Source organism: Ptychodera flava, chromosome 14, assembly GCF_041260155.1.
Source record: "Ptychodera flava strain L36383 chromosome 14, AS_Pfla_20210202, whole genome shotgun sequence".
Lineage (NCBI taxonomy): Eukaryota > Metazoa > Hemichordata > Enteropneusta > Ptychoderidae > Ptychodera > Ptychodera flava.
In genome coordinates, this window is record NC_091941.1 from 4,877,184 (window position 1) to 4,894,091 (window position 16,908).

General features: G+C 36.2%; 1 protein-coding gene across 1 annotated transcript; it reads left to right on the forward strand.

Moving 5' to 3' along the window:
- The first annotated feature begins 4,905 nt into the window (after positions 1 to 4,905).
- On the forward strand, positions 4,906 to 16,369 carry LOC139149039 (uncharacterized). Its single transcript, XM_070720545.1, has 16 exons — positions 4,906 to 5,079; positions 6,335 to 6,657; positions 8,033 to 8,181; positions 8,430 to 8,667; positions 9,249 to 9,354; positions 9,813 to 9,909; positions 10,424 to 10,519; positions 10,889 to 10,939; positions 11,429 to 11,519; positions 11,866 to 11,925; positions 12,282 to 12,458; positions 12,797 to 12,935; positions 13,345 to 13,453; positions 13,984 to 14,056; positions 14,674 to 14,960; positions 15,232 to 16,369. Exons 1-16 carry the CDS (start codon positions 5,037 to 5,039, stop codon positions 15,476 to 15,478), a joined length of 2,286 nt encoding a protein of 761 aa, XP_070576646.1. The 5' UTR covers positions 4,906 to 5,036; the 3' UTR covers positions 15,479 to 16,369.
- Positions 16,370 to 16,908: the final 539 nt, after the last annotated feature.

The window sequence follows — 16,908 nt, forward strand, 5'->3', positions numbered from 1 at the left end:
AACAGAAAAATATTATTCCTGCAGAACCTTATACTTCGTAATGGGCACCTTCGGAATAATAATAATATTCATCGAACATTTATACTTAGTAATATATACATACAACGTACAACGATGATCATTTGGATTGAAAGCAAACAGGTGAACCAGTCACTGTTAATTTTACCCTTGCATTGACACGACACAGTTTACGAAGATAAGACTGCTAGAGTGCGGACTATATAATTCATGGCATAACATAACATCGACGAATAATGTAATAAAATATCAAGAAGGTGACCAACCGAAGAAGACTAAATCAATACGTCCAGGTAACTACAATATCGATACGTTTAAACAAAGCAATCGGGTTGAAGCAAAAAATTAATTTGAAAAACATCTGCCGACAAACCACGTTCTTCTAACTTTGGCTAAAGATGTTAAAGTTTATTTCAATGCTACAGGTAGCTTCGCCAACGTCGTTGGCTTTTCAGATAAGCCAGAGGACAACCCAGTTATAAAAAGTACTATGAGTCCGAAGAAAGTGGATTTCTTAACAGTCACTAAATATATAGTTCATTCAGATGTAGTCGATGTTACTGGAAATTATGTTTCATTTGGTTCGGGTGCCTCCGGAGGATACATACAGGGGAAAGTATCGAACTGTTTACAAATACTTCCCATCCGGGATACGAGAGAAATAAGTGAAAAGGTTACTTACGATTTTAAAAACGGAGCAATTTCTATGCCATTGAGGAAAAGGGGGAGATTACATGAATTCAATGCGTATCTGGATAACAGATCAGGATGGGAACATGATCGATTTCAATAACTGGCCAATTAGCTTTGTATTGAATTATTGTAGTCCCGAAGCGGGGCCGGTGTAACCCTATCGGAAGATAAACCATCCCACGACCAATCCTCCAGCAATATAGATCATCTCATATTTCTTTTGCTCAGGACTGGGTTGATAATAATCTGAGAATTGCGCTAACGCTTGCGCTGGACTTGACGTAGAGTTGCTTTGCACCGCTTCTGCTTCTTCCAGGATTTCTGCATCTGTATCTCTTAATTCTGCCGCAGCATGTGCGTCCTTTGCCTGATTTTCTCTTTCCCAGTCAGCCTGTAGTAATCTTTTTTCTGACCAGACGTTGCGATCATGTTCAAATTTTTCTAATGCTTTATCATGTCGGAATTTTCTCTTCAATAAGAGCCTCACCATTACCAGAAAGCTTTTGACCGATAATATTTCCTCCTGTGAATGCCGTTGCATTTAATACAGCACCGAGAACTGTCATTCCTATAGCTGAAGCCATGACTGTGTATTGTATATTACAAGGTATTATTTTAATTTTTCACTGTATATAGGTCCCTACGGAGTATGTCTGATCCAAGTGGCTTCGGTCTAGGTACAATTCGTATGCAAAATCTTGAGCTTGAAGATCTGAGTGATGTTAAAGTTAACAATAATACTAAGATGGCTGCTAATCATAATAAGGATTACGTCCTTCGTTACAAGGACCGCGAAAAATATTTCGTTTTAGCCAATGCCGCGGCGCCACCCCACGAACATGCTGTAGAATTTTCCGAACTTAAAGACATTGATGAAACTGTAATTGACGCCACAAAGGCTTCGAATGATTCTACTCCTTTTGCTCTGACATGGGATTCGGCTAGTCAGAAATTCATGCCTTATAATGTGCCGCGTAACATCTTAGATATATTGGATAGTGAAATTGCAGGAGGTGTTGCTGAACCACCAGGAACTCCGAATGTGATTTATTTTGATAGCAATGTAAACAAATATAAATTGTTAGATTTTCGTAGTTGGCTTACTCCTACGAATCCATACATTGCACTTCTTGGTATACCGATTCACCTTAAAATTAGTCCTCTTAATACAATAATGAAGGCAGATAATACACTAAGAAGGTGGATAAACGAGGGGGAGAATTATTGCTCGTATACAGCTAGCGGAGTTCCAGTAAGATTATTTTGGGACACAACTTTAAAGAAACTGGGTCTTAAAAGTGTCGGTGATGAGGCAGCTGAATTAACTTTACAGACTGTAAATCAACAGATGACTGATAATATGAAAAATACTTCAACATGGTACAGTTCTCATTAGATGTGTAAAGTTAGCTACTGGAGATGAATTTGACGATTTGGTTGGATATTATGCTATGAAAACAGATAACAGAACAACTTGTGATATTATCATAAGTATTGATAAAGATCGGGGAGGGGAAATGAGTATTGAATGTTTTGTTGGTGGGAATAGAATAGAGAACGACTTAGGAACTACATTTGTACGTAGAGATAAAAGAGTGAACACTTTAGATATCAGTACCATTCATCTGAAACGTCTCATATTATTTGAAGTAATGGTCTTCCGTCACATTTTAAGTTCAGAGGAAATTACTAAAATTTTATCTATCAGGTGAACAAGTTCGCACCGATAGGAACTCCGAGTTCAAAAAACCTACCGGAAATTCAGACCTCAGTCATGCAGTAGGAAAAAATTCACATCAGCTAGACTCCGCGACTGACTGACAACACGGGTAAAAAAAAAAGCTCCTTTATATAGGCTAGTTTGATGGTGATGACTCACACGGAATTTCCCGTACACCTTCGGAACGTGTATAAACATGCTCAGCAGGGAATTTCCCCGCTTAGTTCAGGACAATGCACTGCTGCGCAAGCTGCCAGCTGTTGCGCATGCGTGAGTTCATATATATAGGTCAGGGTATACTTTAGTTACATGGATGGTTAATTTTTCCTTCACTTCATGTAGATAAATGAATAAAATGGGGTGTAAAATTCTTACTTCATCCCAGTTGCCCACGTTTACTCTACTACTGTCGTTGTATCAGTTTAAAACTTATTCGTGCACAATAAAAATAAACTTCACCAGCCATTCGTGTTTATTCCTCTCAAACCACCTGATGGATTTTTTTTTTTTTTGGTTTTAGAACAATTTAATAAGTGCGCATACCGTACGAACGGAGCATATTGTTGTATTCGGAGTTGCGCCAAACTGTCGATAAACATTGTCAGTAAATTAATATTAAAGAGGGCTCCGTGTCTTATGACAGCTGTTTAAAAAGGTCACCCTAACACAGCATAGGACATTATACAAATTCACAATATAGCATTATATTGAGCAAACATGATCAGCTGTACCATATAATTATTTTTAATTTAATACATTAAACATATCTGACCCATAAAAGTGTTGAAGTCACCTTTCAATGGACGGACAGTACACAGTCACGATTACTGTCAACACTGAGCACGGCCGCTGTCATCCTCTGCATCTTTGTCTGACAGTACAAATGAATGTACACAGCCAGCGCAATCTTTGTTATGATTCAAGGGATTGATCAGGCTATATAAGTCAGACTCAACGCTTATCATATTAACATATCTCCTATTGAATAACCCTTTTTATGTTTTTAGTACTTTACAAAATACCTATTGAACAAATATCAACTTGTCTTGTAGTTACTACGATGTAATGTACTGGGTTTCCAAGTTTACATGTAAAAGCCAAGAATGAAACGGGATCTGAAATTAGGATATCCTGTTGATACCCTGGTTTTTGAAACTACTGCAGCTGCTGATAAGCCGTGTTCCCCATTTTAGCTGACGGAAAAAATACCCTCATGCCATGGTCCTACCGTATAAAGCTTGTTTCTACCCTCCTTCCCGTAGTAAGGGTCTTAATTAATCACTCGAAACCAAAAAAATTGCGTAATCAAAGGCATAGTTATTTTTAAATCTTGAAATAGTTTACTACAACTTGAATGGCCTATCACAAAAGATTCGAGATAGAGATAACCTGCCAAATGGAAATAACCATTCGTTATTGGGAACGGCAAACCAATGGCAATTTTTGACACTATGCAGAGACAAAATGGATTAATTCCGTGTTTTTAAGGTAGCACGACAGGGTATTCGGTATCCATGATAGTCTTCATTGAAGACCAACCTCTAGTTTTAGAAACTTTTCAATCAGCAGTCCTCAATCCCAGGTTCAGCAGACGATATTTCCCATGGCATAATGTTTTCAAACCAGACGATAATTTACTGCAGCAAAATGACTCGAGATGGCGAAAGCAATGCTGAAATTATCTCAGAAATTCTTAAACGGCGAGTTTCGATCACGGCTCTTTGAATTTGAAGTAGGTATCGACAAATAAATAAATATATAAGCTCGTCTTATCCTCTCATAAGACAGATAAATGAACTTGTTGAAGGCAGTTTGCGAACGGGGTAGCTATAAAGAAAGAAAGAAAGAAAGAAAAAGAAAGAAAGAATCAAGTCAGATCTAGTATCTTTGATATTAAACAGAAATTAAACGTAACTTTGAAAATTGAATAGGGTGACTTGAAAGTGCTACTGGTTTATTTCAAGTTCATTGCGTCGAATAAAGATCGTCAGCTCAGATAAAACGTGTACCTATACGGGGCTCTGATGAGCAGTTAATGGTGAAGGGTTTCGTTTGCCGAGCAGCTTCTGAACTCTACCGTATATTGATGGAACCTAGCGAACTGGTTATGCATAATAGGGGAATCTCTCACATTCACTTATGAGCCTTCACATTCATAATTTTGGAAGGAGGCCACTTTGAGAAATTTATTGTCATCGTATAAAACGTTCTTAATAAAAGTAAGCCACGGAATTCATATTCTGTATCTTTTATCAGGTCAGTCACTGTAAACGTGGTATCTTTAACAGTGGTCCTGGTTGCCTTGGTCCATCTGTCCTTGTTGGTTTCACGTTTCTATATGGTGTAGCCACTGATTCTAGCACCAACATCAGAGTCACTGAAAAGTATTCAAAATTGAAGGTAGGCGTCATCAAAAAAGGCAAAAAAAAAGAAAGAAAGAAGAAAACATCATGATATCCTACCAGAGAGGGCAGTGTAATCTGAAATTTCCCCGATGAGCCATGCACGATTCTGGTGCCGCCCACACTGCACTGGCCCATGAAGGGGAAGACGAAGGCTGGTGGTGCTTCAAGTCTGAAAATACGTTACTGATCTGGCCTGGTCGATGGAGAAGGTCGTGTTTCTTCGGTTCATTTTGATCATTTCTGGTAAGTTGCTTGTTGTCAAAGCCGTGGTCAAGGTAATCCACGCCGCGATCAGTACAATTATGTAATGTACAGATAATCGTGGGAGATGATTTACCCCTCATCTCGTGCTAAAACAAGATCGTCGCTCTTCACTTCTACACTAACATTTTTACAGTTGTCGTGAAGGTGGGAACACGTTCAAATCACCGTATTGTGCAATGATCTGACGCTTGTTTTCCTTTTATGTCTCACTTGTGTTCCCGGCGAGACAGAATGCCCTATGGCATCACAGACTCTCGTTTTCTCGAGGTTCTACTTCGATGGTCCCAATTCCCAAATTTAGGGTGTGAGGGACATTTTCTATTTGGCAGACTCAGTCCCCCGGCTCAGTCCACTGTCCACGTCTGGGACTATGCCCAGTCAGAGACCAAGGAGGTTTATATCTCGCGACTGCCTCGGACAAGTCACTTAACCTAGGACCAGAATTTGAGGTCATTCATTGTCCAGGTCTGTTGCTTGTGTCCCATATAAGAACAAAGTGCATGATCTGTCGATCAGGTGCTCAGACCTGAATACAGAATCAGAAATGGAATTTGACCCATTCAGTGTTGTTGTGAGTAAAGGTTTCTCCGCGTACATCGCCGACATAGGTCACGCGTTCACGACATTCAGTTTAGTACGAAATACTGAAATATCTACCGGTAAATGGGAAGTAACTAGCACGAAGAACAAACGAGGCCCCCCTCCGACTTCTCTTCCTGCTCGTGCGTGTCCTATACTCCATCCACCACCAATTGTGGAATTGCAGACTTTCTTGTATCGACTAAAAACGTTAAATGTAATATTATATTTCGAAACATTTAGGTGTTTTACCGTGTGAGAGATCTTTCACATTGAGTTTTTCACCGTAAGTTTGATGACCAGCTCTTTAATGTTCCTGTCAGTGTAGATTATACGGACAATGACTGGCATTGGAAACACTAAAAAAACTACAGAAAGGAACGGCTGTTAAAAAATCATTTATCCTTCTGTCTTTCATGAACTGGAACGGAGAAGAATAATTCTCAATTTTTTAAGTTAACTTCTTCCATACATTTTTTGATTCATTTTCATTTTTGATGGGTACATTTTGCATGGTAGTTTAGGATCTATTTAATTATTGCTGCCCAATAAGTGCTGAATGACAGATATATAAGTGCAATTATGGGCAAAGTGAGTATTATGGAGGTTACCTTTTCTGTATGTTATATATACTCATCTGTCTTTGTTCATGCAGCTATAAGCTATAGCAGTGGTCTATTCAGTAGTCAAGTGGGCATCAGAATCTCTCAAGATGGGGAATACACCATTTATGATATCAATAACAAGACTTGGCTGAACAGTGGACCAACCTTCTTTACAATCGATGGCAAGAAGTTCTCCAGTGCTGACAAGACTCTTCACCTTGTCAATATTTCTAATCCATCATCTGGAAGCGATGTCCTGGGAAAGTTTGAAATGCAGAAGATGACATGGCAAGCTGCAGCAAAATCTGGAATGAAGACGATTGAGACTTCTGTCAGAGTGTATCAGGATATTTCAGCTGTTGTCTTCTCACAGGTAAGGCAGATAGGGTTTTCATTGTGGCACTATAACAACATCTAAAAATATTCATTTTCCTTGTAGGCCAACAATGCCATAATTAACTCTACTTATTATGTAGCACCACACAACTAGCATTTATCGTTAACAATGTCTAACATTTTCATTTTATTTTCTCTCATGATAATATCCATTGATGTCATTACTTTGTCAGGCTGATAATTTTTATGCTCAGTTTATGTATGAAACTTTTTATAATTCATTGTTACTGATTTATGTTAGACTTGATCTGTTGTGTTCAAAATTGATATGTGCACAATCCATCATCATGCTTGTTGAAATGGAAACAGTTTTTTTGAATTTGATAGTGCAGTGCAGTCATGACAAACAACCTACAGTGAAATAGAATTTTTTGATAGCTCACATTTGGTATATGTATATATACCAAAGAGAGCTCCTATTGTAGGTCGGTGGCGTCTGTATGTATATGTGTTAGTATGTGCGGATGTATGTCCGTCCACATCAAAAACTCCCAAACCGTAGCACCTACTGTCTTAGTATTTGGTGTACAGGTGCACCCAGGGGTGGAGATGTGAATTTCTTCAAATGAAGATGTCAGTGTCAAAAATATGCAAATGAGGTAAAAAAGGGGAAGATCCAGCAAATTGCTAAAACTCTGTAACCACTGGCTAGATTTGGTTGAAATTTGGTATGCAGGTTCTTCATGGTGACCTTAGTTTGATTTCATAGTTGTATTTTTTGGGCAATTTTTCCTTTTTTAGTCAAAAAATCTCCTTCTCTGAAAGCACTTGTCCTATTACCTTGAAACTTCTTATGCATGATTCTATGGTTGACCTCTGTCAGATTCATTCAAATTGTTGTGAAATTTTCATATTCGTATTTTTAGGGTAATTTTTCTCATTTTCGGTCAAAAAATCATTTTCTCCATAAGTTCTTGTTGGATTGCTTTGAAACTTGATACTCTTGATCCTAGGGTTGTCTTCTATTGCATTTGTGAAAATTTCAGTGAAATTATCATATTTGTATTTTTGGGGCAATTTTTTGCATTTTTGGTCAAAAAGTCATTTCTCTGAATAAACTATTCTGATTGCTTTGAAACTTGGTATTCATGTACCTAGAGGCAACCTTAGTTGAGTGTCTTCAAATTGCGGGGAAATTTTAATATTTGTATTTTTGGAGCAATTTTTCCCATTTTTGGTCAAAAATTTTTTTCTCTGAAATCACTCGTCTGGTTGCTTTAAAACTTGGTGTGCATGTTGCCCAGTGTAAACTTAGTTACGTTACGTTACTCTGGCCTGCCACATTGAACCAAATTTGAGCCAAGTGTCATTGAAACTATGTGAAAAAAAAATGTTTTTTTGTGAATTTGCAGTATTTTCCAGAGGAACTTCACAGCTCTGGCATCAACTGGGTGAATGGAGTATGTACAGGGTTTCCCAGTTTCAAAGTTGAGGGTGAAAAGGGGGACAAAGGATTCTTATCATTTGGTGGTTTGTTCTCTGATATAACAGGGGGTGGCAGGTGAGTCTCACTGATAACTGTTAAGTTACAACTTTTGGTACTGTTTTTTATGCTTAGTAAGTAAATTCTACGTCAAATACTGACCATCAATTATGAAGATTATGTGTGTGAATGATACAAAATTATAATAACACTTTAAATATACATATAATTGCATAGCAACTACTGACTGTACACAAAAGCACACCCTCCATTTGATGATGGTTTTGTACTCTAAACGTGTTAATTATTCTACTGATATTTTACAGTTGGTCAACAGAAGGGAGAGGAATTATTCGTGAAGGACTGTATGGTGGACCAATCGCAATCTTTGATAAATCTCTTAACACCATGGTGATTTCATCATTCTCTGAATTCATGGCATCTTCACTTCAGCTTCTGCTACCTGAAGCTGTTCTCAGTTTTGGAATCATGAGTAATGCAAGCATGATACCCAAAGACTTCAACTATCAAACCATTGTCTACTACGGCCAAGGAATTAATCAGGTCTGAATTTAGAGAATTGTATAAGTTAAATAGCCACAGGAAAAGCCATGTAATCAACTAAATTGCACACAATAGATGTAAACAGTTAATTCTCAGCAAAATGAACATCGGTAAGGAATGAAAATAAGTAAAGGTGATGTAAAATGTGTCTGTACAGTAAACTAACCTATGAAAGACATTATTCAATAATGTTGATTGAAACTTTAAAGTACACAAAGTGTTAATTACAATGTATTTTCTTGGATGCAAGTTGAACATTTGTGTGAACTAGCCATGCCATTCTTCAATTTTGTTCCAATCATATCTACCTGTATGATCGTACCATGTACTATATATTTACCTGAGATATCATTTTTTTGTCAAGTTTATATCAGCCAATATTTAAGGTGTTCACCAGATACCTCGTAACCAGGTTTACAATTGCCATAGATAAAAATGGTCTTTGACTAAACCATGAAGGTTAAGTGTAAACAGTTGTTGCTTGTGATTCACAGTTATATGTTTGACAATGTGTAACAATCAAGTTTACACTTCATACCAATTTCTTTCAATATTCTTTTTGAATTACTTCTGACTTGCAGGCTATCTATGAATGGGGTAGTCTTTTAAGAAAGAATTATGGGAAGACAACAGAAGCCATGGAATCAGATTTTATGATCAACTACCTGGGCTATTACACTGATAATGGTAAATATTATTCAGGATATGTAATAGTTCTAAATTTTTATCACAACCAACAATTTAGTTTAAATGAACATAGGGTGAAGATGAACATTTTGTTAACCCTTTGAACCTGGCTTGGACAAATATGCCGGCATCATGATGTCATAGGTCACCAGGGGGTCAGGGTGCAAAGGTCAACAAATTAGAGTGTGTTGATAACTCTGACAGCCAGGTTTCCATTTCATTTTCAGCTGAGATGAGTTAAAATTGTTCATATAATTATTTGCAAAAGATGGTTGAACATACACTATCTTGTATCTTCTTCTGATATATAGTTATGTAAGACGCGGTAGAGTAGGATTCTATTTCTCAATTGTCAAACACTATTCCTTTCAACTGAGAGCTTTTGCTCTAAATGCGAGTATAACTACATGTTAGTAATTTACCATTTATTATATAAATATTATTGTTTTTCCCTTCAGGTGCTTATTACTATTACAAAACGGAATCCAAGAAGAACTATGAAGATACAGTAATAGATGTGAAATCGCATTCAGATAAGATTGGTATTCCGTATAGGTAATAACACCTGTCATTTCCGTGTAATTTCTGAATTTGAGATAACTATGACATGAGAATTTCTTGGAACATAAAATATATTGACTGTTCTTTTGGCCAGTACCTCAAGCTATGATGTAGACAATGACTGGTACATGTACATGTATAAATTTGACCGTAAAATGTAAGCAGTCAAATGATATTAATGGCTTGTACACCACAGTAACAACTTTCATTTATCCTTTCACACAGTCAGTGGTTTTATATTCAAATTGCAGGCAAAAAGTCTCCAAATACACACAAATTTAGTTTCTGTTGTGGATGTTGAGCAAGTGATGTCAGTGCTCTCCAAACATGTCAACAAGAATTCCATCCGTAGTAACAAAGCAACAATGTAAGGTTGCAGTGATAAGGACATGACAACAAGTGTTGAGTTTGTTCTAAAACTACTTGCACATGCTCTCAGATATTTGCAAAGCCAGATTACCAAATAGACAGCCAAATTACCTGAGACTTATTTTATTACAATTTTCAGATACTTACAAATAGATTCATGGTGGTACTATAAAGGTGAACTTGGTGGCGCCAAGAACTGGACTGCAAAGCCAAGCATCTTTCCTCATGGTTTAGTGTAAGCTTTGAAAATTTCTTTCACCAGACTGAAATTGCAGCCATATTGAAATCATGACGAGCATCTTATTGAAATCCAAATCTTCAGAATTGTAGATTTTCAAAATGCTTTCAGTATGATTGTGTCTACCTATTTCGACGATTGTACAGGTACTTTCAGATTTTTTGAAATCCCAAAAGCATCCATTAATGAATGTATTTTATTATTTTTGTCAAAATTATCAAATTCCTTTTGACACAGCCTGTAGAATCGAATGTGTCTATAATTTCCAATTCCCTATCATTATTACAATGACATAAAAATAATTTGAGAGCAAATCTATATTTTTGAGCACAATTTAATTTTGATCATTTTATTTTATTTATTTAGTTACGTATCTGACAAGGTTGATCTCCCAATACAAGCACATAACAGGTGGTGGTAAGTGAAGAAAATGCCATTGTTAGTTTTTTACAGCATCCACAATTCTCACCCTGTTGTGTAGGTACTGATTTTACCCATACACTACCTTGGTTTGATCCTATAGTAGTGTAATTAATGGTAGAGGTAGACCTGTACACAGGCAATGTGGGGGTGAAACAAAGCTTTGATGTCTCTACTTCCCAGCAATTGAGATCCAAAATGTGAAGGGTACGTAGGTACTGCCAACTTTTTTACATGCATCGGAATACACACCCACATTTGTATAACTAATACTATGGAAATATTCAATAAAGTGTGTTCAAATTTGTATCCTGCAACAGAAGAAATACTGAGTACTGTTTGTAAAATAAAAAGATATTTCACAGCAATTTATGGCTTATGTATATTTACTAAAGCTGAGTCTGCTATTGTGAAATTCTCATGTTGATTATTATTTGTGATACAGTACAGAAATGGTTACACACTCTAGAATTATTTTTTTTTCAGGGCCAGTGATACTACATATGCAAAACAAAATGGTGGAAAGTTTAATTTCATAATTGAAGCAGATAATGGATATGGTCTTCCTATGGATGATGTAACGTAGCTAATATGAATTTATATACTAAATATGTTGAAACAATGATTCATGAGGTCTGAGAATATGTTGTCATACCAAACATTAAAATCTAACATCGCTACAAAATAGTTGCAAATTTTATTTTATCATTAAAGCAGATAATGGATATGGTCTATACATGGATCATGTAAAGTAGCCATGTGAATTAAATATTGTGAAACTGTCATATTGATTATAAAATCTAGGATTGTGTTGTCATACCTGACATTAAAATCAAACATTATTACAAATTACTTCACAATGCAAATTAATTGTTCTTTTGTGATTTCACAGCAATTAAATGCTGGTATATGATAATTTGCAGGAGTTCTGGAATTATCTATTGAAGTCGTCAAGAGAATGGGGACTCATAGTCTATGAGCAGGTAAAAAATTGTAACTTGTGAAATGTTGAATATTTGCAGAAGTCTTCATTTATGTCTGTCTTCTGTAGACATATTTCAATAGTTTTTTCTTAGTAATGAATTTCTAAGAAAGAGTCACTTTCAATTTGATGGTTTAACTGATGCCAGATTTTATTCTTGATATTAAATCAACAGAGTTTTATTTTTCCTGAAATTACCAAACCTGATTCAAAATTGATTTTCCAACCGAAAGCTCGACATATCTCATATTTAACTGCATTTCTGCTGTAGTCTGCTGGATGTAAAAGTAGGATTTGTGCATTATATGATACCTAATCCTGTTTCAGAAGTCTTTGAATGTGGTATATTTGTTGCAGGACTGGTTAGACCAACAGTTTGGTAATATGCGTGCTACGACAAGTGATGTAAAAGTTGGCCGCACATGGTTGCTCCAGATGGGGCGAGGTGCTTCAAAAAATGACATGACAATTCAGTATTGCATGCCCATGCCAAGACATGTACTACAAAGCGTCGAGATTCCAAGTGTGACACAGGTCAGTTGACTGTGCAACTTATCAAAAGGACTACAGGGTTTTTTGAAAAACAAATAATACTACAGTACCAACCATGGCACTAGTTGCAGAAATTAACACCACTTTGTGTCAGATAAACTGTGTAATTTTCAACCAGTAATGATTCATATACTTTTTATTGATGTGAAAATTATAAATATGGTACTAATAATCTGTAAGTGTATTGTATGTAAATTTTGCATGCAAGAGATGAAATTCTGATCAGTGCCAATGCTGAGAATTTAGTCTTGAAGTAGATAAACTTAAGTCAGTGAATTTATGTCATGTCTTATAGTGAAGACAATGTGCATATTTCATAGGCAAGGGCAAGTGATGATTATCAGCCAGGCAATGATCAGTGGAAGATTGGTCTCAGTTCAATAATGTACCATGCTTTAGGACTTGCACCATTTAAAGACACTCACTGGACCAGCCAATCACAACCTGGTGATCCTTATCGTGAGTAAACACCTCAATTTTGCACAACATATTTCTTGAATATTGTCATTGTGTTTTGTATTGTGCAGAAGTGAATTAATACCTGCAAGTATGCCTGCAAATGTCAAAAATTTGCAACCTAACTTTAACAGTATACTGCTAAATTCATATCAGTTGAGCAAACTTGCATAGTATACAATTAGACTCTGGTCAAGCATATCAATCATGCTTTTGATCCCAGCATACCCTTCTTCAAGAGAAACTGGCTGCAACACCTCTCGTTTTATACTTTTCTGCATTTAAATTTATACCCAGAATAGTTTCTTAATGTTTTCATGGCACAATAATACAGACGAGCCTGTATGACATGATTCCAATATTTTGCTTTCTGATATTTATTTCCTTTGTGTTTGTTCTCTTTTCACAACAGACAGTACAGAGCCATATGTGGAACTTCAGAATGTTGTGTCGCTGTTGAGTACTGGTCCTGTTGGCCCTGGTGACAAGATTGGCTACATGAACAAATCATTGATTATGAGGTAGGACTTTGCTCAAGGACCATATGTTTAGTTGTATACAATAAATATGAATGCCCTTTATTTGGTAATTTAGCCTGAGCAAAATATAATCTATTACTTCACCGCATTATGTTAAAAATGACTGCTGCCATCATTGAAGGGAAGTGAATGGCATACAAATGAGTCACTATATTTACTTTGATACAAGAAATTCCAATATACTTGTTTCTAGAAATATACTAGTATCAGTTTCCTGAAGTGGTTTGGAGTTTCCATTACATATTAAACAAAAAGCCAATGTCATTGTTGCATATGCCACTGATAATAGACAATAACTGTAAATTTACTTCTCTATGTACTGTTGTCATTTTCCAATGAAAAGAAAATTATTATTATAATTATATTATAAAATTTCCAACCAATCAGTATTACAGGTATGTTCAAAATGATATCATAACCTTCATCTACAACTAGTCAAGTTTGATGCAATAATGAAATTTTCTGGAAAATGAATAAAGATATGTACACTTGTGATTTTCTATTACATTTAGAACATGTAACAGTGACGGATTGCTGCTGAAACCTTCAAAACCAGCCACTGCAATTGATCTACAAATCTACAGGGTAATTGTCTTTTTCCTGTACCTGCTACTTTTTATGAAGTACATGTTGATTTATATAAATACACAATAAGGAAATTACAGTAATTAGCAATTGAAAAATCAATGGAAACTTTGAAGAAAAAATAGCAAGCACCTCAAGTTTACCTCTGACATTATGAAAAGGACAATTCCTGAATGCTTACCAGTGCTATCTACTCAAAGAAATGAATCTAAAGCCAAATTCAGAGAAAGCAAATATGTTCAAAAGTTATATTGAGGAAGATTATTTGATTGAAAGATGACTTTTCATAAAGATACAATGTAATTAAGTGTCCTTTTAGTTGAAATGTGACAAAATATTTGACCAATATAATTCTTTGTAACATGACTACATGGTTCCCAACAGATGAGTATGGGTTCCGGAGGACCACATGGTGAAGTGTGGTCTACGTACAGTGACATTGCTGGTTATAGATTTGGTACTTTACTGTGGGTCAATGTGAAAACACCTTAAAGCAATTTCTAGCAATTTTAGTGACTTCAATGTTTTATCCAGAATTTAATTGATCTCTAGTTGAACTTTGAAGAAGTTTTTGACCAATATAATTTGAGATAACATAACTACACGTTTTCCCACAGATGAGTATGGGTTCTGGAGGACCACATGGTGAAGTGTGGTCTACGTACAGTGACATTGCTGGTTATAGATTTGGTACTTTACTGTGGGTCAATGTGAAAACACCTTACCCAATCACACCACAACAAGCTGGCTTTGGAAAGCTGTACTCAAGCTATGCTTTCAGTGACAGGGATCCTGTGAAGACACTGGTGAAATTTGATGAAGAGAATCCACTGAACCAACACAAATGTGGTAAAGCTGACTTTGGACTTTGGCATTCTGTTCCTGAAATCACCATTCCTGGGAGGTAAGCAAGTTATTGCGGTTAATAGCTTTAAACATAGCATGGTTTGTCTTAACAATATGATTTATTTCACCAATTGAGCACAAGGGAATGAGCCCTAGCTTCGTTTATCGTATTGCAAGTATGTGTTTAAATCAATTACGTCATATATGCTTTACAATCTAAAGGCAATTTATCAGTATTGCTTATTTGATGTACAAGACAATTTTAACTAAAGTTCGAGCCTCAGAAAATGAAATATATTTTCTGTTCTCTCATGGTTCTATCTTTCCAGTTCCAAGAAAGTATTGATACTGGGTGAGTTGGCCAAATGGATGAAGATGTCGCCACAACGAGTACTCGACATAGTGACCTACACCGGTGACGTCATCATCAACTTACAAGGAGGGGTCAATGAGGTCATAGAGTTCACTGTAGTCTACACCGATGACCTGACCACACCCCATCAAATTAAATGTACTGTCCCTGAATCTGGAAGATTACAGATGCACCTCTCTAATGAACAGTGTCATCCCTATTGAAAACGATTATCAATGCAAAAGTTACCCTGAATATTTGCTCGTTTTATGCAATACACCATCATTTTACCAGTAGTTTGTTAAAAATTTCATTTGCTTAAAATTCTGAAGTCTCATCCAATGATATAATATCATTAAGGTGTAGAGGATTTTAAAGATTTTAGACCCATATGTGACATATGAATAACCAGGGTAAAATCCTGAATGTGTTTTTTGAACTGTCAAAATAAAACAGCAGAGGACCAAGAATGAAATCAGAAAATCTGAAGTACAGGACAGAAACCGTCCAGGGAGAATTCCAGGAGCATTGATGTGACCTTACACTTCATGGTTGACAATAAACATTGTCTAACAGCTGTGACTCCTTGTTCGAGGTGTTTTTAGAAACTGAAGTTGCAAGTTTCAAGTTGTGGAAACTTCTCTTTTTTAAAACCTACGGTAAATCACATTTCCTATCTGTGACTTCAATGTAGATGACACAGACACATATTCACAAAAGTTTCATGTATGTTTCTGTCTAATGTGAACAGATCAAAAAACTGAAATTTGGTGGATATCAGGAGCAAACAGCTGGGCTGCTCACACATCCATGCGTTCTGGTCAAATAAACCAGTGCTTTCCGCAAATCCCCATTTATACTGCACCTTTCATTAAGCAGATCTACTGTCTTTGTTCAGTACTACTTCATTGGCTTACAATTTAAATTTTCTTGCTTTTTAGTATACATCTAAATGTTCTCTTTTTATTCAACATCAAGGAGGTTTTGATTTTTGATGTGTGCAGTTCATGCAATGAACATTCCTTGTGCAATATCTTTGATCATTAATAAATGATTTTCTGTCCAATTTAAATTACATTTTGTATAAATAAATGTTTACAAACTTTATATTCAAACAGACAGTGTGCTTATATTTGGTATAATTTCAAAATCATTTGATCTGATAATGTATTGATTGCCATTGGATGACCAGATGGGTTTTGGTCACATTGTACACCTATGAAAAGTTAACGTGAAGAAAATGAAAACTTCAACATCAGGCATTTAATTTTGGTTCTCCCAAAGTCTTAGCAATATCAGTGCTAGTATATTTACATATTTCTTTCAGTATACAGTCTGTGTACACTCAGCGTGACAGTTTTCGGACATTTAATGACATGCCGTTCGTTGTACTCACTTCTCTCCGTATTGATAGCGTTTTACAAGTCATGTGACCGCATATTAAGTCAGGTGATGCTGCTGTCCCGTTTCGGATAGTGTTTAGGTAGAGGCTATTTCGGGCGCAACAAACTTGGCGAAGTTAGCCTGACGGTACGATCACTGTAGGGAAAAAGTGCGTGACTAGAGCGAGAAACTGACGCTTTCTCGCAATCGGTGAGAATCTGTTCTTATTCTCACCGCTGTCGGTGAGAAAATTTTAATCTCCACTGGAGAT